Source organism: Centropristis striata, chromosome 1 (assembly GCF_030273125.1).
Source record: "Centropristis striata isolate RG_2023a ecotype Rhode Island chromosome 1, C.striata_1.0, whole genome shotgun sequence".
NCBI lineage: Eukaryota > Metazoa > Chordata > Actinopteri > Perciformes > Serranidae > Centropristis > Centropristis striata.
This window is the reverse complement of record NC_081517.1, coordinates 3,955,104-3,979,164: the sequence shown is the minus strand read 5'-3', so window position 1 is coordinate 3,979,164 and position 24,061 is coordinate 3,955,104. Positions and strand designations below refer to the sequence as shown.

At 38.1% G+C, this 24,061-nt stretch overlaps 1 protein-coding gene across 1 annotated transcript in view; it reads right to left on the bottom strand.

Annotated features, from left to right (window-relative positions):
- LOC131989124 (xylosyltransferase 1-like) overlaps positions 1-24,061 on the bottom strand; it is a 130,455-nt gene that overhangs the window by 31,382 nt on the left and 75,012 nt on the right. The window contains exons 4-7 of the mRNA XM_059354351.1: positions 22,243-22,445; positions 12,379-12,459; positions 8,389-8,605; positions 5,756-5,932 (exon numbers count right to left, since the gene is read on the bottom strand). Coding sequence (XP_059210334.1) covers positions 5,756-5,932; positions 8,389-8,605; positions 12,379-12,459; positions 22,243-22,445 — 678 coding nt within the window. The remainder of the gene's footprint in view (positions 1-5,755; positions 5,933-8,388; positions 8,606-12,378; positions 12,460-22,242; positions 22,446-24,061) is intronic.

The following is a 24,061-nucleotide window of genomic DNA, read 5'->3' as shown; positions in this document are numbered from 1 at the left end:
AGATTTACATGTCTAATTGCAATACCAAAATAACTCTGATGAGAGAAAGCAGTAAGAACGCTTGGGCGACACTTAAAAGTACATCTGTATGTTTACTGTACTGTATTTTATTGTGAAGGACAGAAGTACGGTCCAGGTGTGTTGATAACGATGGTTGATAACGGTGTTATTTGTTTGGCTTCCCCAAAAACATCAAATTTCTCCCAAAAAACCCAGCAGCCTCCATTGTTTTACAGCAAGAGATCCAATTGTTTGATTTTGGAAACAGTTAGCGCACGGCTAATTCACCGGCGTTAGCGTCCTTTAGCCGACTCTGCTAAACCTGAGGCTAACGTACACGGTTATAACAATATACGGTTCGAAAGATAAGAAGTTAAACTTTAGTTTCACACCATTTCATTAATTGGAAGCATATATATTAGTAATTAATGTGAAATTTTGATAGAATCTTAGCCAAACGGTGTCTGACTTGGGATGCAGTTAAGTTAGCTAGCTAGGGCTAGTGTTAACTTGGCTACGCTAACGTTATCTAGCCCATGGCTACTTTTGTAACTTCCCCAGCTCGCAGTCGATGCTACAGATATCAAATGAAACATGAAGGAAGGGAGCGAGTCTCTAGTTTTAATACATTCCCAGATTTTGTGTGTTCTGACATGCCCTCGGTGCAGTCAGCTGAAAGTACCAACCTGTCACAGCCTGTCTTTCTAACACACTTCCCAAATGCACCTCATTCTGAAACACATTACTAAACAATGATGCACTAAGACAAAAGGAACATCAGTGCTCTTCTTCTCCAGAACAACCCCTCCCCTGGTGTGTGCACTTCAAAATCACTAAGCGGGGGAACTCGACAGTTGTACCTTGAATTATTCTTCTCATCTGCAAACCAAATTGAAGCCTCCTTTACTTCCCCAGTGTTAAGGTTCAAAGGGAAACTCGGATCATGCGCTCAATGGGATATTAAGTCCTATTAGTACTGGGGCCTGGCTGGCTTTTGGAAAGGCTGCTTTGTTCCCAAGGTTGGACTTCACTGATACCAGGGTGCCAACCAGACCCAGCAGCAGTGCCAAGGACCTGTGGTAATGTGTTGGCACTGAGCTGCCAGAGACCGAGGCGAGACAGACGGCAGACGGGTCTGGCAAAGGGAGAACTGAGGTCAGCTTTGACTGCTGTGTGAAGGACAGGAGAGACAAAGTGAGTCACAGCACTTAAAGAATATGACTCAAAGTGATATTTAACTGTGAAAGAACGTTTTCACTTTGTACCGCAGCTTTCACTTTTTAGGGGGACATTAAAAGTCAGACTGCGATGCTGACTTTCTCTGGGGTCCACAAGTCACTGCCACTCATTCACTTTCATTTTGAAAAGCTAAATAACCCTCCTCTCCCCTTTATACTCAAGGCAAAGAGGATCTAATTACTATTAATTTTTTTTTTCCCTTTCAGGGTCATACTAATCGAGACATAATTTTACACATATTGATTGTGAAAGCTGTGGGAGCGGGCTGGATCCTGAGGACAGACCTTGAGGCCAGAGAATTTAGAGATTGACTGCTGCTGATTTCCCATGACATGTTGAGGTGTGTGTGTGCTGCAAACATCCGCTGAAAGTTATGTTTTCTTTTCGTTTTCATTTTTATATCTTTGTAGGTTTATCCGGTGTCTCTGATTGATATCTGCTACAAGCCCAGGGCCTGTATTTAAAGCGAGTAAAAGGTAAACTTTGGACATAAATGACTGATAAAAGTAAAAATTCTTCACAGACGCAATCTAATCATTGTTTACTTAAAATTGTTGTAAAATGAAACTTTGCTAAAATTCAACTTGTTGGGTAGCACCAAGTGTTATTAGGATACTGTGTTTATTTATTTTTATCTTTTTACACTGGTTGTCATTTTGTGTTGTTGTTCTTCTCCTTGTGTTGTTGTTTCTTTTCCTTTCATATGTATGTGTGCGTGTGTTTGGGTATGTATGCAAATGTGGGCGTGTGTATGTATGTATAATTTTGCTGTATAGGTAAATTATATTTATGTTTTTGTAATACAAGACATGTTTAGACAAGGATGTTAACTTGTCATATTTAAGGAGAGGGGGTGGGAGTTTATAAGTTTTACTTCTTCTCACTCCTTTTCGAATATGTATTCTGTCATGTTAAATGTTTTGTCTGACTCTTTTTATTTATTATTATTTGTTTTCATATTCGAAATAAACTTAAATCAAATCAAAAACTGACTGTGTGTCACTGTAGTGTAGGTAGTGGTATATGCAGATGAAAGCTCTTAGCACCTGGAACTTGCTACTCATTTGCTCATTACCCAAAATGCATTGCAGATGGCACAAAAAGCCTCACCTGCAAATAAGTGGCGAGCTCCTGGAACTGGCAACATGAAAACAAGCCAAACATCTTTCATCTGCATGCACTAATTCCCACATTGCAATGACACAAAGTGGGTTGAAAATCAGCAAAGTTTCACAGTACATTAAACTTGATTTCTGTTTATTAATTATATTCATTTAACAATTTTGGCACTTGAATTTTAGCACAATCACATTGTCGCATGGCAGGTGCTAATGGATATACAGGTGCATCTCAATAAATTAGAATATGATAGAAAAGCTTATTTTTGTCAGTAATTCAATTTGAAAAGTGAAAATAACACATTATATAGATCCATTACACACAGAATGAAACATTTCACGTCTTAATTTATTTAATTTCTTCTAATTATAATGATTATGGCTTGCATTTAATGAAGACCTAAAATTCAGTGTCTCAAAAAAATTTGAATATTACAAAAAACTATTTTAAAAGTATGTTTAACCCTAAATAGGGCACTCATTGAAATACTTGCAAATTCCAAATTTCAACCCTAGAGAATATTGGAGGATATTTCATACAGCCAGAATGTGTAAAAAAACATACGAAAATAATATTTTGAGAAAATAATTTACAAGATTAAAGTGGCAAATTACAAGAAAAAAATGTGTGGATTTATGAGATTTAAAGTGGTGAATCTGGGAGAAAAAATCTGCTTTTTTCCCACTTTATATCTCTTAAATCTGCAACTTTTTTTCTTGTAGATTTGCCACTTTAATCTAGTAAATTTGCAACTTTTTTCTCGAAATATTACCTGAAGTTACCAAATATAGTTCTTTGCCTGATAAAGGGTTAATATGGAAATGATGGCCTCTGAAAAGTATGTCCATCTATATGACTCAATACTTGGTTGGAGCTGTTTGGCTTGAACTACTGGAAATGGACTTTTCCATCATATTCTATTCTATTTATTAAGATGCACCTGTATTAGAATGAACAATATAGCACAAATACACATGTCTGATTGGTTATACTGCTCTGAACATTGATGTTATCACTTGAAAGCTTCTCTCAAAGGTTCCTCTTGCACTTCACTGTCAGTGGGAGTTATGTCACTCAATAAATGTGTTTTTTGTTTTTTTTCACTTTCAGCGAAGCATTTGACTCTTCAGCAGGCACTTTGGAGAATTCTTCTTTTGCAGCTTAACTCATCTTTACTTTGACCTCCGACAAATAGGTTATGTTTTTGGTCGGGTCTGTTTGTTTGTTTGTTTGTTTGTTTGAATGTCTGTCAGCAGGATTATGGTAAAACGACTGGCCTAATTTTCATGAAACTGGGTGGAAGGGTGAACCAAGAACCCATTAAATTTACCAGGCAGGCCTCCTTACTGTCCGCTTTTGAAATAAATCTCAAAACCCATTTTTTATTCACTGGTTTTTGACTCAACATGAGCCTTTGCTCTGTTTTATTTGTTCTTTGTGTTTTTTTTAAATTAAGATTAATTTTAAAATTTTTATTGATTTTCACCCATTGAGGCCTGAAACGCCTGTAAAACCTCTGGCCGATTTTAAAATCAGCCCCTAAAACCTGAAGTTTTTCTGGAAATTCAACAGAAGTGTCAACTCTTCTACTAAATAATAGATTTTTCAGCCTCTGTAGCAAATAGAAATGAAATTCAAAAAGTATTTGAGAGCTTATACAAATACTACAAAACGACGTGTACGCTTTCCAGGCTTCAATGGGATAAAACCCACTTTTATTTACTGGTTTTTACACAGCAGACTTGCTTTCTTTTAGTTGTTTTTACTTGTTCTCTGTCCTGCCATGTACAGCACTTTGTATCAGCTAATGCTATTTTAAAGGGCTCTATAAATAAAGTTGATTTGAATTCCTTAACTCTGATATTGACATCGTTTTCAACCACAACAGCATAATGGAATTTCTGAAATTCACTTATGGCTTGTGGTTTTGGTTTTTCAATGGCCCCATCTGGCCAACTCTATGAAGAGCTTCTGGGGACGCCTCTGGACATGAATTATCCTCCTTCTAGTTATTGATATTTTCATGCTAAGGAGTGGGTTGACATGGGCAACACACAAAAGTTGCACAGGAACAGCATCTTTCAGTGTCTTACAGCCACATACATATATTGTTGATTTTTCCAGTATTTTAAATAATATTTATGCTGTAGCCTTGAGATAAAAGTCAATTTCTTCATTCAGTTTTACAGGCAATTGCAGTCCAATCGACCTTGGTTGGAGGGTTTGCCTGCAGCTATTTCTCTGTGATGACTTTCTTGTTATTATTTCAAAGAGATATTCAACCTGTTCCATAAGTCTATCAGAGACTTTGTCCCTTATACAACGAAAAATAAATGAATAGAGCAGGACACACAGAAAACATGAAACTGCCTTCAGGATCTGTAACTCTTTTCTATGCATTTCAATTTTGTTGAGTTCTTTAGAGCAGCAATTCTCAACCTTGGGGTCCTGATCCCAATTTGGGGTCGCAAGATGATTTCTGAGGGTCGCCAAATCATTTTGGAAGTCAGCTCTGTCTCCACTGTGTTAAAGTGTTCATGTGTTAATGTGTTTTAGTCTTTTTGGTCATTTAATGTCTTTTTTTGGTGATTTTGTGTCCTTTGTAGTCCTATAGTCCAACATAAAATGTGATTTTGAATCTTTTCATTCAGTCATTTTGTGTCCTTTTTGGCCATTTTGTGTCTTTCTTTTGTCATTTTGTGTCTTTTTTTGTCATTTTGTGTCTTTTTTGGTCATTTTGTGTCTTTTTTTGGTCATTTGTGTCGTTTTTGTTCAATTTGTGTCTTTTTTGGCAATTTTTTGTAATTTTGTGGTCAATTTGAGTCCTTTTTTGCTTACTTTTATGTATTTTTTTAAATTTTTGTGTCTTTTTTTTGATCATTTTGTGTCATTTTTTGGTCAATTTGATTGTTTTTTTTTGGTAATTTTGTCTCTTTTCTGGCAAATCCCAAAGTAGCAAGTTCTTACTTTCCAAGGAGTCTCTGGCTTGAAGCTGACTGTTACACACTCAGGAGGTCAGAATGGACCTTAACTTAAGCAAAGGACTTAGATTTAAAGTAACAATAAAATATAAAAAAATATATAAATGCACAGACAGAGAGATGTTTTAGTTGTTGTCTGCTTCATTATTTGTCCAAAATTCGTCGTATCAACTGAGTTTGTATCATCTGAACTGTGCGTGGAGATTCTGGGGTCAGGGACAACATGCAGGTTAAATTGGGGGTCGCGACTTAAAAAGGTTGAGAACTACTGCTTTAGAGGAAAAGAAAAAGTGTGAGTTCTGATAAAAATGTGCTCTGCCCTTCCAGTGCCATGAGTGCTGCTTTCAGGCACTTGATGGATCGCAGAAGGTTGCCAAGCAAAAAGAGATTTGCTCCACTTTGTGTGTTATTATTACCTGGAAGCGGTGAAAGTCTGCAGGCTTGAAGTCATTAGGGGAGCATCCGCACCAGTCCACGATGTGCTTGTACTGGCACTTGCAGCCCAATTTGCGGTTCCAGTTGGTGATACGCAGGTTGTTATCCACCATGCTCTCACAGTGGGCACTGTTCTCCAGCACCGTGTGGAAGAACGACTGAGGAGCAGGATAGGGAGACAGAGGGAGAGGAGGAGGAAGAGGAGAAAAGGGGGGGGGAGGGAGAGACAGAGAGACAAAATTAGAAAATTGTATTCCTTTATTTTTTACACCATTCGATTCACGGAGAGGAAATAGAGTTGCAGCAGAGACAGGAAATTCACAGTAGCTCATGATAAACACCCAATTTCCCAACAGAGATCATTCAATTCACACCCAATCCTTGTATGTGGTTGGAAAGTCAGCCTCGACATTTTGCTTTCACTTTATGATTTTATGTCCACCTACGACTCCTTTTTCTCCCCTGCACGTCTACCACAGCGATGAAAAGAGAAAAGTGTTTCTAGACATGCTGCGGTGTGCGTACAAAGCAATGCTCACCTGTCAGTCCAAGGTTAGGAAACGCTTGAACGTGTGAAAGCAGTGTGTGTGTGTGTGATAATAATAATAATGATAATAATAATAATAATAATAATAATAATAATAACATTTTTTAATGAAAAGGCGCCTTTCTTGTTACTCAAGGACAACGTATACAAAAGATAGAAAAAAAGAAACAAAGGTAACGCTTTATAATAAGGTCCTTAATAACCATTCATTAACAAGTAATAAGGCATTGTTCTCGCTTTAGATCCGGTAGTTGCAAAAAGCATAGTTAACTTATAGATAACTTATAATAGATGAGCAATAAAGTATATTTTAATATCAATAAGCAAACAAAATAAGATGAATAAAGGCATGGCAAAGACATAATGGGTGGGTCATGGGTGTTTGTAATGCCATTATTAACACTTATATAAGCTTATAAACACACAATAATGTTAAGAAGCATCTTGTAAGGACTTACAAGGGCCTTATTACTTGTTAATTAATGGTTATTACAAGGACCTTAATATAAAGCGTTACCAAAACAACAATAAAATACACAAAATTAAGAACAATTACAATAGATGGGGCTCACACACTCGAACTTGCACATATACAGATACGCATACATTGCATAGCCTTTGATGCACAACATGGTCTAAAGTGACCTGACTGAGTTTTTATATTCTATATATTTGCAATAAATTAATTTCATCATTCAGTATTCCAGGTTTTACTCAATCAACTTGTTTTTGATCATCATACATCCTAATTTTCTGTTTTCATTTCTTACTTTTTGAATAAAAACCCTTTTTGTATCACTACTACTGCTTCCAATGCACAACATGGGTCAAAAATGTCATTATGGGGTATTGTGTTTACACTTTTTAAGGAAAAATTAATTCAATCAATTTTGGAATAAGGCTGTAACACAACCACATGTGGAAAAAGTGAAGTGCTGTGAAAACCTTCCAGATACACACTATGTGTGACAAAATGATACACAAACATGTTAAATATATTAAATATATGAGTGTTTTGTTTAGCCCCTCTTACTGCTCAAGTAACTATTTGAAACAAATTACTATTATTATAGTATTAGGTCATTTCACTTTAAATCAAATTTGGATGAATGAGTCATTTTTTACCCATGTGTGTAAAACTGATGTAATAATACAAAAACAATTTTTCTTCATAAAGTATGAAAGGAAAAATGGATATAATGATCTGTTGTGATAAAAAAAAGAAGACATTCAGAGAATACTTGGACTATTCAATCATAAAATAAATGTATTTAAAAAGATAGCGCAAAGAAACACAAAGCAGCATTAAATAACATGGGAAATGAATGCGGGTCATTTTGACCCATGTTGTGCATTAGAAGGGGGGTCCATATGTTGTACTTCAAAGGTCTAATATGCTTTTTTCTTTGTGAAATATGCTTATGACCTGTTTTGATCTCACCCCTCAAAGAAGTGATAAGCAGAATCGGAACAGGGATCCAAATGATACCTGGTGCTATTGACACTACGATAAAAATTGTTTTATTACAAGTAAAATAATAATTTAACCTTCTATGGTACGGTGTTGCCCTCAGGCAACATACCCATTTTTGGCCTGTCAGATTTCTACAATGCATGTTTTTGAGTGATGTGATACTTTAAAAAAAGAGGGAAGAGTATAGGGAACCAATAGCAATGCTTTAATTTGTCACATAACCTCCAGGAGGCCATATTGAAACCCTATTTTGCAGCGGTTTCCAAAGGAAACAGCTTTGCCATTTTGTTATTTTGTTTTATAATGTTATTTAAATTTAAAATGTTATGTATTGTACCCTGTTGAAGCTACTGTATCTTTTACACATGTTTATTAAATAAATGATGTTAAAATTGATTTTAAAAACTTTCTTTTTCACTTGTGCACCATTACAATGTTGCCTATGGGCATCAAAACCCAAAAACTTAAAAAAAAAATAATAAAATGTTTTATGTTTATTTAGTCTATTTTAAGACTCCAAACATTTCTTCCTAACTGGCATCATAATGCGTACCATAGAGGGTTAAAATGCAATCGGTGAGGGATTGTGTTACCTCGGCTGGCAGCAGAGTGTAGGCATAGAAGCGCTTCATGTTGGTGACCAGGTCGTCCTTGGAGTTGATGACGTATTCGATGAACATTCGGTTGAGAAGGAACCAGTCGGAGCCGCCGTCCACCGAGATGCCTTCTGGGATTTTACGGTCCCCCAGCCTCCACATGTGGGTGTCGCACTCAAAGAACAGACGATCCAGACCCTGCTTACGGATAAACCTGGTGACCGCACACAAAGATATGGTTACACCACTGACTCAGTGGCGGTTCTAGACCAGTTTTACTGTGGGGGCCAGTGTTTAATCAGAGGGGCACATTAAAAAACAGCAAAGATTATATTTCAGCATTCAAAACCTTTATTTTGGCTTATTGAAAAATCTCATTTAAGTATATTTGGAAGACACCAATACATTGATTGAAACAATGAGGCAGACTCACCAACAATAACACTTATTTATTAACAATGACATTTCTAATTTTTGTGCTTTTATTTTGAAAGTGCAGTACAGTGAGAATTATATATATGTATATATATATATATATATATATATATATATATATAAGGCCCCTGTGTAGAACCGCCACTGCACTGACTACTGAATATATTGAAATATACAAAAGTATAAGTAAGTGCTGAGTAATTAATTTTGTGAATTTACATGACACAAAACAAACTATTATTAACATGCAGGTGAAAATCAGTCTTTAAAACACTATTTACATGAAACACGCTGTAGTACTTGTTTTACATTTAGAGGGACACTTGTGTATAATCAGCAGCTCATTTGTATTTTAGATTTTCGAGCTGTGTTTGTCACAAGAGGCCCTTGTTGACTTCAGTAGGAAACACAACATTTGAGTGTGTCCACTAAAATCAGGGAGAAAATCTTCTCCTTACAAAATGTTCTCTGGTAAAATTGGTTAAAAAAAAAGAAAAAGGAGAAGAGATGAGCTAAAAAAAGACAAGATTTGATGTAGCCACCATACAGTTACCATGTAGCCACATCAACTTATGGTTTGTGGACTACAACTTTGAAGCCTCAAGTCTGTCATTGTGGACATCACCATTTTGTTTTTTTGGAAGTACAAGTGACCACATGTGGGCGTCTTTTAGTACAACAGAATGCTGAACAAGACACCAAAATGTGACTTTGATGAACTGAAAACACATTGTGAACACATTGACATCCAGACATTTCTAATATACACAAAATCCATATACTATGCATTATGAATGAATTAATAATATGTTAGTATGCAATTTCAGACACAGTGACCGTAGGCCAGCCCTAAAGTATATCTTGCTGTATAGGTTGCTTTCATGTGACGTCACATTGCTGAATCACGAGAGCGCTAAATTCAGATGGAGGGCAGGAAATGAATTTGCTGGATCTGCTGCCTTAGAAAATGCCAGTTTACAGCTGCTCCAACCGTTCAAACAGAGAGAAGGAAAATCGTTTTTTTTAGAATACCAAATGTACCAAATTTACCAAGCCTTTTTCGGGCAGGTGCCCAATTGCTCCAGGCCGGGAAAACTGGTTCCGCAGAACCACGAACAGCGAACTGCTTGGTCAGGGGCTGGTGGCAGGATTATCTGACCAACAAGACCCACTGGTGCCGTTAAAAGATACGAACTGAAATGTGAATCATTCATTTGTTTAACTGCAATGTGATGTGATTAAAAAAAATGCTCTTCTTCTTTTCTCTTCTTTTCTTCTTTAACATATAGCATTCCTGTAGCGATGACAGTTCGCTCTTAAAGTTATGTACTTACTTGATTCCTGTGGTCTATGTCTAGTACCTTCAGGTTAAATGCACTTATTGTAAGTCGCTTTGGACAAAAGCGTCTGCTAAATGACATGTAATGTAATGTAATGTAATACGGGCAAGCTAGCGTGCTAACGATAGCAGGCGATCAATAGCGTGCTAGCGAGCAGTCGTTAGCGACCCACCAAGACCAAGACCAACTCTGTGCCGTTGAGAGAGACCAACTAAAACGTGGATCATTCATTTATTTGATTTGTTTAACAGCAATGTGATTGATAGGGGCGAGCTAGCACACTAACGTTAGTGTGCTAACATTAGCGGGCTACCGTGTGGACTATGGTTTCCTCCATGTTAAGGCTACCGATGTTTACATCCTGTCCTCCATTTGAAATCGCGCCACCTTCGCGCGTCATCATAATCACTGAAACCCAGCTTTTGTCTATTTTATTCTAAATAGGAATAATAAATAACCATAGGTTACAAAATGAACAACGTGCTGTATCAAAAAAAAATTACATAAGCTCCTGAGAGAAATGTTAGACTAAATCAAGTAAGAAGTAGGGTCAATTTCTCATAGAGTTCTATACAAATCTGACTTCTAATGCAACCAATTAGAGTCCCCCCCTGCTGGCCATTAGATATAATGCAGGTTTAAGGTACTTCCGCGTTGGCTTCACTTTTCATACCAGAAGGCTGTTGCTTAGGTAGATGGAACTCAAGTGCTACAAAAAGTGGCTAAAGAGATTATAGATTTATCATTTGAAACAATATCAGCGTAGCTTTACGATAGTTGTATATCCAACATTACTTTTCTTTAACAGAACTCGTCTCTCGTCTCCTTGGCCTTAGGAGACTTGAGAAATGTGCCGTTGGTTCTTGTCACTACACACTTTTATCAGCAACAAAGACTGACACCCTGCATACATAATGGATGGTGTTACTCCTGTGAACGTATTGAGTGTTAGATGGAGGGAGTCAAATTCAGGTGAAGCAGGTCAGACTGCTCCCTCTGCTACCTGAACACTGACAAACACTGCTGATGTATTGACCTTGTGGCTCACAGGCACACAAACATTTGCAGATGACATTTTAGAAATGCATTTATGCATTTTTTTTTTCTCAATTAGTTCCAGCCATCCACACATATACATATATCACTGGATTACTGAGATCATTATTGTTGTTCAAACTGAAATAAATCAGGAACAAAAACAGCTTCAGTCTCATCAAACAGCACTGAATAAAATATCAGAGATATGAACACAGTTAATATTTAAATTGAGGAAAATGGTTCAATTCAATGGAACTAAAGTATGATCATGTAGTAAACACAGCCAAAAATCCAAAGAATCCAGACTGTTTTTTAAGAAAGTCATTATTGCTCCCAAAATAGAAAAAGTTTGGAAGCAACTTAAATTTGTACAAAAAAAGATCATAGTTTCGTTGGTATACTTAGCAGTACACTCACAGAAATGAATCAGGGTGGAGTTAATCTTTAAGCATATAAATCTATTTGATTTTATTTAAATACTCATATTTTTAAAATGTATGTATGATGGAGGGAGTCAAATTCAGGTGAAGCAGGTCAGACTGCTCCCTCTGCTACCTGAACAAACATTGGCAGATGACATTTTAGAAATGCATTTATGCATTTTTTTTTTCAATTAGTTCCAGCCATCCACACATATACATATATCACTGGATTACTGAGATCATTATTGTTGTTCAAACTGAAATAAATCAGGAACAAAAACAGCTTCAGTCTCATCAAACAGCACTGAATAAAATACTGTGACTGCAAATAGAAAAAGGTACTGCTGAGTCACGCTGACTCATGCATTCATGCTGGCTGGGTTTTTTTTAATATGTTTTCATGTGTTTCGGCAGTATTTTTGCCCACAGTGTCGGGTGATGACTGGTTTTTCGTGGGGGTGTGATGAGGCAGTAAGTAGAGGGAGGCAGGGTGGCTGCAGCAGAAAAGGGCATCCTGGCAGCGACCTCACTAGCTCACCCCACCAAGAAGGTTAATTAATGAAGCCACAGATGGGAGCTAATTGTATTATGATTCAGTGACCACGCCGTGCTGGCAGGAGTGCGCTGTGTGTGTGCTTAGGTGCTGCTGCGTGTGAGTAAGAGAGACAAACAGAGAGCTAGTCACAGAGTAAGAGAAAGGTTGGGAGTGTTGGGAGGAGATTAAAATTAAGTTTGAGAAATGTGCATCTCACCTGGCGTTGTCCCTGCCGTGGGACTTGATGAAGTTCATGTCTCTGTACTTGGACAGGAAGGCCACCAGCTGGTTGTTGGTTCTGAAATAGAAGAAAATGTCTCACTCTTGACTGAGAAACATATGGGGAAAGCTAGCTGGAACACTGATTTCACAATACAGTACATGTTAAGGTACAGTGCGGGTTTTGGAGGAGGATTATGCAAATGAATCCATCTGTTAGTGGTTGCTATAAAAAAAAGCTCCTCTAAAACACAGTGAAATAAAAATGTCTCAAGTTCTCATCCTGTGTCCCTGTCCTAATGGTTCAGTTATCTTTACAAATATATATATTTCAAATGCAAATGCTTGATTTAGTCTATGTGAATATGTAGGAAGCTACTGCTTTTATTGTGGTAATCTATGAGTAGCATGACATCATATCCATCTAAAAAAAACCACGCTGAAGCAAGAAAGCAGAGTGTGCTAGTTAGCTAAATCTTGTCTCATTTGTTGTCTAATAAACAGATGAAGAGAGAGCGTATCAATCAGTACGTTTACATGACACTTGAAAAAAACAAATTATTGCCTTAATAGGTCAACCGGAAAGGGCGCCATATTAACCCGAAACAACGCATACCGCCACCTAGTGTTGAGGAGGAGGACACGTTCCCGTCAGTTTTCTCAGTTGCATGTAAACTGGGACAAGGACAGAAGTCCAATCAAATTTTAACCATAGCTCGATTAAACTGTGCATGTAAGTGCACACACTGACTGAGCTGAATGCAGATCTAAAAATTAAATAAGATTAAACACAACACAATTAAATAGTAAAGAAAAACTTAGGGGGTGAAACCTGTATTTGTAGCAGCTGCCAAATTTAAGTCAAAGCTTTAGGATTTAGGCTTTAGGAAACACAATGGAGCAGGTTAAGCTTACTGCATAAAGAATATATTTTTATTAATTATGTAGTAACTTACTTTTACATATTATTTACCATTTGTCTATGCAGTATTTATAAGCTGCTGCTGAAATAAAAGTCAGAGAGACACACTCATGACATGCTTATATTAACCCTAACTTGTGAAAAGTTGAATCATACACTTTATATAAGTACACTGTAAAAAATGTTTGTAGAAGTTACAGTAAAAACAATCAAATTGAATCAGAAATAGGTCGTAAAATTAAACATTGTACATCACCGTAGTAGATACTTTTAATTACTGTAAATCAAAGAATAGTACAAAACTTTAAATTCTACCGCCATAAACTGTAGAAAACACACAGTTTTGCTGTAAAACTATACATTTTTCACGTAAAGTTAATGGAGAAATACCATGATGACACAATTATCCTAAAAGTAATGGGATTATTCTGTATAAATTACAGTTTTTGCTGATATTTACATTTACATACGCTCACTGTATTTTTTACGGTGATGTTCTGGCAACCACAGCTGCCGGTATTTTACCGTAAATTAAACAGATTTTTTTTTTTACAGTGTACATTTGTTATGTAACTTAAGTTATGTAAGTAAAAAAAATTAGTCTTTCATGAATTATTTAACCCATCAATCCACCCCGACTTCCTCCCACACTTTGATTTTAAACATATTTGTGATACGTCATAAACAAACACAATCATGAAGAAAACGATATACGGGAGCACACTGTTGAGAAAACAGAGCTGAGCTGCTGCATACAGACTGGAGCTGGAACTGAGCTTTAAGGTGAGCTCAAAGTAACTTTCCTCCTCCAGCAGGTGAATGTGAAAACAGACTCAGCACATACATTATTCTGCACAGTGAAGCTCAAACATCCGAGTGAAGTAACAATGAAGAAAACACACTTGAGTGAAGGGCGCCTTTGGCATTAAGGAGAAAAACTTCAGATTTTGGGCTTTAAGTCACAATTAAAGACCTCGGCTGCTCTCAGTGTCAGCCCCTCAGTCCCTTCACGCCTTTAAAACTATTTAGGATTATACAAAAGATTGTGCTATCCATGATTTTGATAAATGACTTCATGCTGCTCTTATATTATAGAGCAGTCTGCTCCCTCATACACAGGCCAGACAGGCTAAAAGCTTTGCTCTGCAGGCTATGCCACAGTCAATGGCTCTAACATTTCATCTGTGGTGGAGCTTTTCATGATGGCTTGGCTTGCCTTTCTAAAAGAGCAGCGAGGCCCTGGTAAAAAGCTCAAGGATCATTGGGGGGAGGGACAAGCGCATATTAATGTCATTTTCTCTTCAAGGAGCAATTTCACAGCCTGGGGGGCTTATCTTAGGAGGTCCTGAGCCATAAAGCCTAACTGATGATGTGCTGCACAGACACATGCAGTCTTCTCTGTCTCTACTTCCCACACACACACACACGAGCATAAACGCCGTGTATCTGCTAGTATGCACACCGACAATGCAATGTACATGCACAGAGACACGCAAATGCTTGTAGGCACGCAGCCACACACACACACACACACACACACACACACACACAGAGCGAAGGGAATTCATGTCAAGCTCCAGATTTGCCACCTGAGTGGTCACCCCGTCCACTGGGTCTAGTTTGCTTACTGTCAGCCCTGTGGCTGCTCTGTCTCACAGTGGTATTCACACACACACATTACTGTAACACACACACACACACACACACACACACACACACACACACACACACACACACACACACTGCTGTGAGTTTCAGCCCCTCGGTGTACCTCCAAAATGTGAACATTTTTTAATATCATAGCCAATTAAGCTTCATTGTTATGCCACTTTTTCACTTACTGTTGAATTAACAAGGTGCCTTTTTATAACAAGGACTCTAAAGTGGACCTATATGCTTCTCCTTATAGTTTCTGTCAAATATACAGTACAGGCCAAAAGTTTGGACACGCCTTCTCATTCAATGTGTTTCCTTTATTTTCATGACTATTGATATTGTGATTCATCAAAACTATTAATGAACACATGTGGAATTATGTACTTAACAAAAAAGTGTGAAATCACTGAAAACATGTCTTATATTCTAGTAAGCAAAGGGTGGCTACTTTGAGGAATCTAAAATACAAGACATGTTTTCAGTTATTTCACACTTTTTTTGTTAAGTACATAATTCCATATGTGTTCATTCATAGTTTTGATGCCTTCAGTGAGAATCTACAATGTAAATAGTCATGAAAATAAAGAAAAACGCATTGAATGAGGTGTGTGTCCAAACTTTTGGCCTGTACTGTATAGTGTTTCAATGTTGGATGTTCATATTGAATGCGGTTTCAAATAATGTATAACCCATATGTAAAACTAATCCCGAAGAGCAAACACCTCATGTTTCAGACTAACTCAGCGATCTCTTTCCGACTGTTTTTTCTACTGATGGTTTAAGCTGACGTCAACTCCTGACGGATTTCTACACTACAGGCCAAAAGTTTGGAAGCAAAATCAAATTTGTACAAAGAAAGATCATCATTGCTATACTTTGCAACAAAATAAACATGATTATTATATAAAGAGTCACTTATTAGAACACATTTTTACTCTAATTATCAGGTCTTTGGGTTTTTATTGCTTAGACTTTTAATGTATAAATCTGTACTCTTGTTTCTTTTATCAGAGATATGTACACAGTTAATATTTAAATTGAGGAAAATGGTTCAATTCAATGGAATGGTATGATCATGTAGTAAACACAGCCAAAAATCCAAAGAATCCAGACTGGTTTTTAAGAAAGTCATTATTGCTCCCAAAATAGAAAAAGTTTGGAAGCAACTTAAATTTGTACAAAAAAAGATCATAGTTTTGTTGGTATACTTAGCACTAAAATAATTATTATTAAATTACTGTTATATAAAGAGACACTTATCAGAACACATGTAAACTATAATTTTTCTGTTTTTTGTTTTTTTCTTGCTTAGACTTTGCTTTCTTCACATAACCTCCTCTGGCTTTAACAACAGCAGGACATATACAAGGCATTTGTTTATATTTATGGGAAAACTCTCAAAAGCCAAAGAGCTAAAGTGAATAATGCAAACTGTTTGTTAATTTAATTTTTTTTTATTTTACTTTTGCACTGAAGTTGTGACTCTTCCAAATCTTTTCAACCCTAAAACTAAGCCCTTCTTCTGTTTTGTTAACATTTATTCAGCAATGGTCTGATAACACCAATGTACACATAAAGGTCAATTGAGGAAAATGGTACAATCCAATGAAACTAGTCTGATCATGCAGTAAATACATCCAAAAATCCAAGGAAAAAAAAAGTAACTGTGAACAGAAAGATGTATTGTACTGTATTGTCCTTGCTTATTCTCCTCACTTAGTTTTAAAGCTTTATTGGTGATTTTTCACAGGAAAATGTGCCACCATACTCCGTTACAGACCTTTTCCAGCTGCAGTTACAGATGCAGAAGACCCAAAAACACTGACCAATCAGAGCAGACTAGGCTTTTATCAGGAGACGTGCACCAAAATGTAATGTTTCAGACAGAGTGTGAATCCAGGTATAATCAGACAGATTAAGCAACTTTTCAGACCTCTTATCGTCTTAATTTCTAGAGGGCAGCTAGCAACAAATTTAGCAATTAATTGGGATCATCAGGGAAAAAGTGAGGTTGTAATTTATGCCCATGCATGCTGCTTAGAGTAATCACATTCTGCTGCTCCTCTGCCAACAGCACGGTACTTCCCCCTCAGACAAGGTGTGTTGCAACTTCAAGACTCGACTCAAGTCTGTGCAAGTGGCAAGAGATGTTTTGAAGCTTTCAGGACATTTGTAGCTGAATCTCTGTGGTTTAACAGTTTAGATTTGCTGTTTGTACACTGCAAAAAAGCCAACTTGTATTTTTTGGCCTAAAACAGTGATTTAAGTTGGTAAAACTTGGAAATATAAATTATTGACATTTATGGCAATAATGTAAGTTATAGCACAACAAAGGAAGCCAGTTGTCTGCTCAAAAACAAGTTGGTGAGTTGTTGTTACTTATATCTTTAAGTTGGGGTTCAAAACAAGGGACAATAGTTCTGCTAACTCTTATTTCTTTGTTGTGAAATGCAGGAAATCGGTGAATTTCGGTCATTAGCGAACGCTAGCGGCTAACTGATGCTAGCGGCTAACTGATGCTAGTGGCTAACTGATGCTAGCGGCGCTGCTTGTTACAGCTACAAGAGTAGCCATTAGCGTATCAATGCTAACTCAAAATTGTGGTCGCATTTCATTGACTAATAAGACTTATTACACAGGGAAACTGAGTGAGACTATTGAAAATTTACATAAAACACTCAGGAGGAGTTGGTAACACTTGAAAACTTGTGACAAAGACCTCGGGCTGTACAATATCTTCCTAAATAAGAAATGGTAACAGCAGAACTGTTAGGGGAAACCCCACACCGAGGTAAACACTTTCTGTCTTTTCAAAATAAAATAGTGTTCTCCACCTCATGGCTACAAATGCGCCACCTAAAACAGTTGATCGTCTAAAAATAAACAGTACAGAAAAGTCTGCGAGAGGAGTATTAGAGCTACAAGCAGAAATGGCCACAGTCAGGTGTTAGATGAAGAGTTGCTGGACATTTACCTTTAAGAATTTATAGGAAATAAATTTGTTTATCCAGCGTTTTACACCTGCTCCTTCGACCATTAAGTGAAAGTAACACCTTCAAATGGGTAGTGGTTGTAAAGGAGATTTTAACACCAGCCGACACAAACACTAAACTGATGCGCAGTGATGTCATGAATGTGCAAATGACTTTTAGCGTCATTTGGAGCTTGTGCTTACTACCTCATTGGGAGAATAGTTGCCAACACTGGAAATGAACCATACATTCATCTTTGTCCTGGAAAAACCTAGAAAAAAGTTCTGTAACTCAATTTAATACTGATAGTTTTTCAGCAAGTTTTTAAAATGTCATTTCAAGCAAGTTGGCTTAGTTTTAATGGGTTATAAAAGCTTTTTTTTCTCACAACAGGAAATGACACCTTTCAGTTATGGAACAAAGCTAAGATATGAAATACAACTTTTTCCTCGAGACAGAGATGACAAAGTGAAAGAGATTAGAAGACACGACGCCTGCAGCCAGTCATAGTCTCATAAAGCTCAGACTTCTTAAAAGCTGCTGTAAAGTCTATGAAAGGGGCTTTAAAGGGAAAAAAAAGAGGTAAAAGCAAGGAGACTGTGTAGATAAAAGCTGGGAAAGAGGGTTGTACTCTGACAAAGCAAGCGTGTAACTCATCCTCTGGCCTCTCTGGACACACACACACACACACACACACACACACACACACAAAGCATATCTCCCCCTGGACACACAGCCCCTCTGCTGGTGTGAGGGGCTCTGGGTTTGCCTTTGAGAGCCATCCATGCGGCAGGACAGACATTATCAGGGAATTAGAGGGGAAATAATGCTTGTCTCCAGTCCCACTGATAACAACAGCAGTAGTCAGGGCAGCGCGGGGCAGGGGAGCGCCCCCATTTAGTGCCAGCACCTGCGCAGTATGGACAGAACGGAAAAACGAGTGCCATTTGGAATTTCCCCGACCAAAAATACTTTGACTTAAAGCTACATTAACACATAAGAACCCAGTTATCCTTAAAGGATGTGTTCTATAAGTGGACCACATAGAACACAATTATGATGTTTTTAAAAAATAAAATACTACCCCTAAATGTCAAAGATCTGTGATGTGACATATACGCATATGATATTTCTTATTTTAAAATAGAAAAAAACTAGACACATTTTCTGCTTACAGAGACTTTTGCATCTCCACAACATATATCAAATTTGTGACTTTAATTTGTTCAGGAATTATGGTCAGAACAAGTTAAGAAGATTTAAAGTGTTTGTTATACGGGTGTCACCATGGGTTCTTATGGGTTAAAGGTATAATGTGCAATATACAACAAAACACAACACGCTCCCTCCGCTCCACCCACTCAAACCGCCTCCACACACCCAGAACAAGACTCAGCACCATGGGAGACAGACTAAAAACTTTCCTTTTAAGCAAAACCTTTGGTTCCTCCCATCCAGATTGTTTTTAGATCGCGTATGTATGTATGTATGTATTTATGTATGTATGTATGTATGTATGTATGTATGTATGTATGTATGTATGTATGTATGTATTTATGTATGTATGTATGTATATATGTACACTGCAAAAAAGCCAACTTGTATTTTTTGGCCTAAAACAGTGATTTAAGTTGGTAAAACTTGGAAATATAAATTATTGACATTTAGGGCACAAGTTAGCACAACAAAGGAAGCCAGTTGTCTGCTCAAAAACAAGTTTGTGAGTTGTTGTTACTTATATCTTTAAGTTGGGGTTCACAACAAGGGACAATAGTTCTGATAGCTCTTATTTCTTTGTTGTGAAATGCGGGAAAGCTGTGAAATTCGGTCATTAGCGAAAGCTAGCGGCTAACTAATGCTAGCGGCTAACTAGCGTTACAATCGTGCCAATTCAGCACATTGCAGAAGTTAGCAGAAGTAAGGGTTAAAAGTTATTACAATGTAAAATTATAAGTTAGTACAACTTACAGTTGAGTTGACAAAAATCTGAATTCAGAGTTGAGCAAACTCAAAAACAAAACTTAAAATATTTAGTTTAATTGTCCAATTTTTTTTACTTTTTTTAATTTTATCGAAGTTTGTTGCCTTGAAATTTTTCAGTTCACCCAACTTTTCTTTTTTTGCAGTGTATGACTGTATGTATGTCTCGAAATCCTTTAGAATCGATTTAAATTCACCAGTTGTGATCAACTCAGACAATTTCAATTATTTTTGCGGATTGTTCCATGATAAAGGGGGGGAGTAACCAAAAGCTTTCTAACCTAATTCAGTTCTCACTCTTGGCACCAGCATCTGTACAATGATTTTTCCGAGTGTAGACCATGTTTAGCTTGTTTTTGACACATGTATGCACACAGGTACGAGGGAAGCAGGATGAGAGACAATGGCAGCTCCAGAGATGGACGACTATAACAAGTGTGATTCAGCCAGTTTAAGCCACAGCGCGGGGTTCACTAGGGGCTGGTGGCCAGAGGCAGAGCTAACGGCACTAACAGAAAGTTTGCTGATCCAGTTTTGAGTTGTTGTGGTCAGGGATCAGACCCCCTGGCTGAATTGAAGTTGCTAACTGAATGGCTGTTTTGATGAAGCACACTGGCAGCTTAACGCTCAGTTGCATTTACACTCCGGCAAGATTGAGGCATCTGCTTATTCCAACAAGTTTTTCTGTGCTGTAGAGTGCCATAGTAAGTCCATAATGATAATATAATGCTGAGGTGTTTATTTCTGAGGGAGAATGTCTCTTTCTGCCTGTTTCTGTTCCCAAAAAGACATCAGAAAGGATTATCAGCGACAAAACAGCTGAATGGGTTTCAGTTTCTTGCTCGAGGACACTCGAGTAGCACGGAGCTGCCTCTCACAGGGGTCTGAACCAAGGCCTGCCACTTAAAAGGACCACATTTGCAAGTTCAACTCAGTAAATATGCAGTGTGCAGACTTGGTCAAATCCAAGCTGTGGTTACAAATGCACTTGCTAAGCAAAGATACAAGAGTTCCATTTACATATTTCCTTACTGCATGGACCCAAAACATGCAGTTTCCCTCTTGTTCCCCTACCCTGAGTGCTTATTCTCGCTCCCTCGCCTCTCCCTGTCATTTCTGCCTCTCGGCTCCCTCTTTCGCTCCATCAATCGTTTCGTTTCCCAACAGATGGGGCTTAAAACCTCCACTGTCAGCCCTTTTCTCAACAACATCACCCTCATGCAAATGAGGAGGCAAAAGACGGGAAGAAAACAGTGGCTCGGTGCATGCACTCGCAAATACCTTTAATCGTGCACTGACAGACCGACAGACAGACGCACGGACAGGATAAAAATGCACAGACAGGCGCTAAGACACAGTGCAGTATGCACACGGCAAGACATAAGCTCAGGCGTGCACACACTGGTGCAGAAACACAGACGCACATACACAATTAGACAGAGACAGTGTGTCAGCAGCCTTCATCGATATGGTGAAGAAACTACACACCATAAAACTGAACTCGTCTGTGAACAAAATCCACTGTTACTCCTGCATCTTGGCTCCAGCTGTGGAGACATCAGATCCAGCTTCCTTTTACCCAGTGGCCATTACAGCTTGTCTAAACTCAACTGGTGGACATCTGGCTGCGCAGAAGAGATAACTCTCTCCTTAATAGGAAGGTTTTAATTGGCTGCTGCAGAGCTACATCAAAAACCCAGCAGACCCTGAACTCCCAGAAGGACTATAAACTCACATAAAAAAAAGTACAAGTCGCCAAATTTCTCCTCCAATAAGCTATTTCCATGACTTCACGTCCAGTTCATGTAGACTTTGTGGCTTTAATTACCTTTTACAGCCTCTTAGAAGGGATGTTTTGGAGTGTAGAGATGACTTTTGGACCGTACAGTACACAACAGGCCTGAAAAAGTCAATAGGTATTGACCCAGGGCAATTAAATTGTAATCAGTTCACCATGTAACCCATTCAATGGAGTGCAAGCAAGGAAGCAGGGACTTGGAGGAGAAGGTGTGAACGAATAGTGTTTGAGAAAAGCAGAGGTTCTACTTCATTGATCTGTTTGGTTTGGAGTGACTCTTTATTTAAAGCTCACAGTTAACCGCAGGAGCCCAGACCACTGTGTATTGAATTTCTTCCATATTGGCTGAGAGCAAGCTACTATTGTTGTGCTTACTGCCTGTGTCCCCTATATTACTGTAGACGCTTGCCCCTACACCTCACTTTATTTCCTTACAGGACAATAGTTGGAGAAATAGAAGGAAGCGCCATTCCATCAGGGCGCCCCTCCTACCCTTTACTGAACCCCCCTGCTGTCAGATCCAGATGGGGTTACCTGATGGGGTAGTCGGCAGCACTGAGGTTGATAAAGAAATCCCAGCTCCAGTCCCTCATAGCCAGCAGGTCAGCCATACTGCGGAGATACATGGTCAGCAGACTGGCACCACCCCAGATGGTGGCCATGCGCCACGGTGTCACCCTCACATTTGGATACTGGGCAGCCAAGGTGTGCACCTGCCTGTGCAGGTAATTAGAACGCTGAAAGAAAGTAAAATGATCACACACTGATTAATATTCTGTCTGATACGAAGAGAAAACATTTTATAACTTAATGTAGTTGAATAACTAAGGAAACTGTTATATTCTAACTAAGCTTTGCATTTGCAGGTGTCGTCTTTTGTTTTTCAAATACAGTTTAGCTAAAAACCATGGCCACATCCATACGATGTCTATGATGCATTCTACTTAGTTGCTTTCTAGTTAATTGCTAGCAACCTGTCCGTCTCTGCAGCTGCCGTCTTCTCTCCTCCCAGACGCGACAGGGATTTTCTGTATTCAATCGAGCATAAAGGCGAGGTATAGAGACTGAATCCCAAATTGGGCACAGTTCTTTACTGTATCCCAAATTAGACACATCAATGCTGCTCTTTCCGGTGTTTTCATACACGTTTTATACATATTTAACAATCTACGTGTGAAATTTTATTTATGTACATGGAGATTTGTATGTCTAATTACAATATGAAAGTAACTCTGATGAGAGAAAGCAGTAAGAACGCTTAGTGACACTCAGGCGACGATCTTAAAGTACATCTGCATTTTTACTGTACTGTATTTTATTGTGAAGGACAGAAGTACGGTCCGGGTGTGTTGATTACGATGGTTGGTAACGGTGTTATTTATTTGGCTTCATCAGAAACATCCAATTTCCCCCGAAAACTCAGCAGCCTCCATTGTTTTACAGCGAGGAGATCCAAGTGTCCGATTTGGGATACAGTTAGCGCACGGCTAATTCACCAGCGTTAGCATCCTTTAGCCGACTCTGGTAAACTCGAGGCTAACATACACGATTAAAACAATATACGGTTTGAAAGATAAGTATTTCGCCTTTAGTTTCACACCATTAATTAATTGGAAGCATAACATGATCATTAATATTAGTAGTTAAAGTGAAATTTTAGCCCAACAGTGTCCAATTTGGGATACAGTTTAGCTAACTAATGGACACCTGGCTAGTTAGCTAGCTTGCTAATTTCACCATGCATTCATGCTACAATAGCACAGAAATGAGCCGAACAACATTGTCATTTATCTAGCAATCATAACAATGTGCTTTCCTATGTTGTGACAGCATGTGTGGATGGAGCATTTAACCTAGCAAGACTTGTTCAACCCCGATTCCCAAAAAGTTGGGACATTACAACAATACAATACAAACAAAAATAAAAGAATCTGATCATTTTCAATTAAAAACTGTGAAGGATAATATTTTTATGTTCAACTTCTAAACTGTTGCTTTTTGTAAATTTACACTGTGAATTCTGGATTTCATGCATTCTGATTTAATTTAGGGCTACACGTGGTGTAGTGGTTAGCACTCTCGCCTCAAAGCAAGAGGGTCACCGGTTTGACTCTGTGGTTCTTCTGTGTGGAGTTTGCATGTTCTCCCTGTGTCAGCGTGGGTTCTCTCCAGGTTCTCTGGCTTCCTCCAACAGTCCAAAAACATGCACTTAGGTTTAATTGGTGATTCTAAATTGCCCGTAGGTGTGAATGAGAGCGTGATTGTCTGTCTCATACATGTTACAATGACTTCTGTCACCAGTAGCGCAGCTTTTATGGTACAGTACATCATGTTTGCCGGCTCTTTGTGGCTC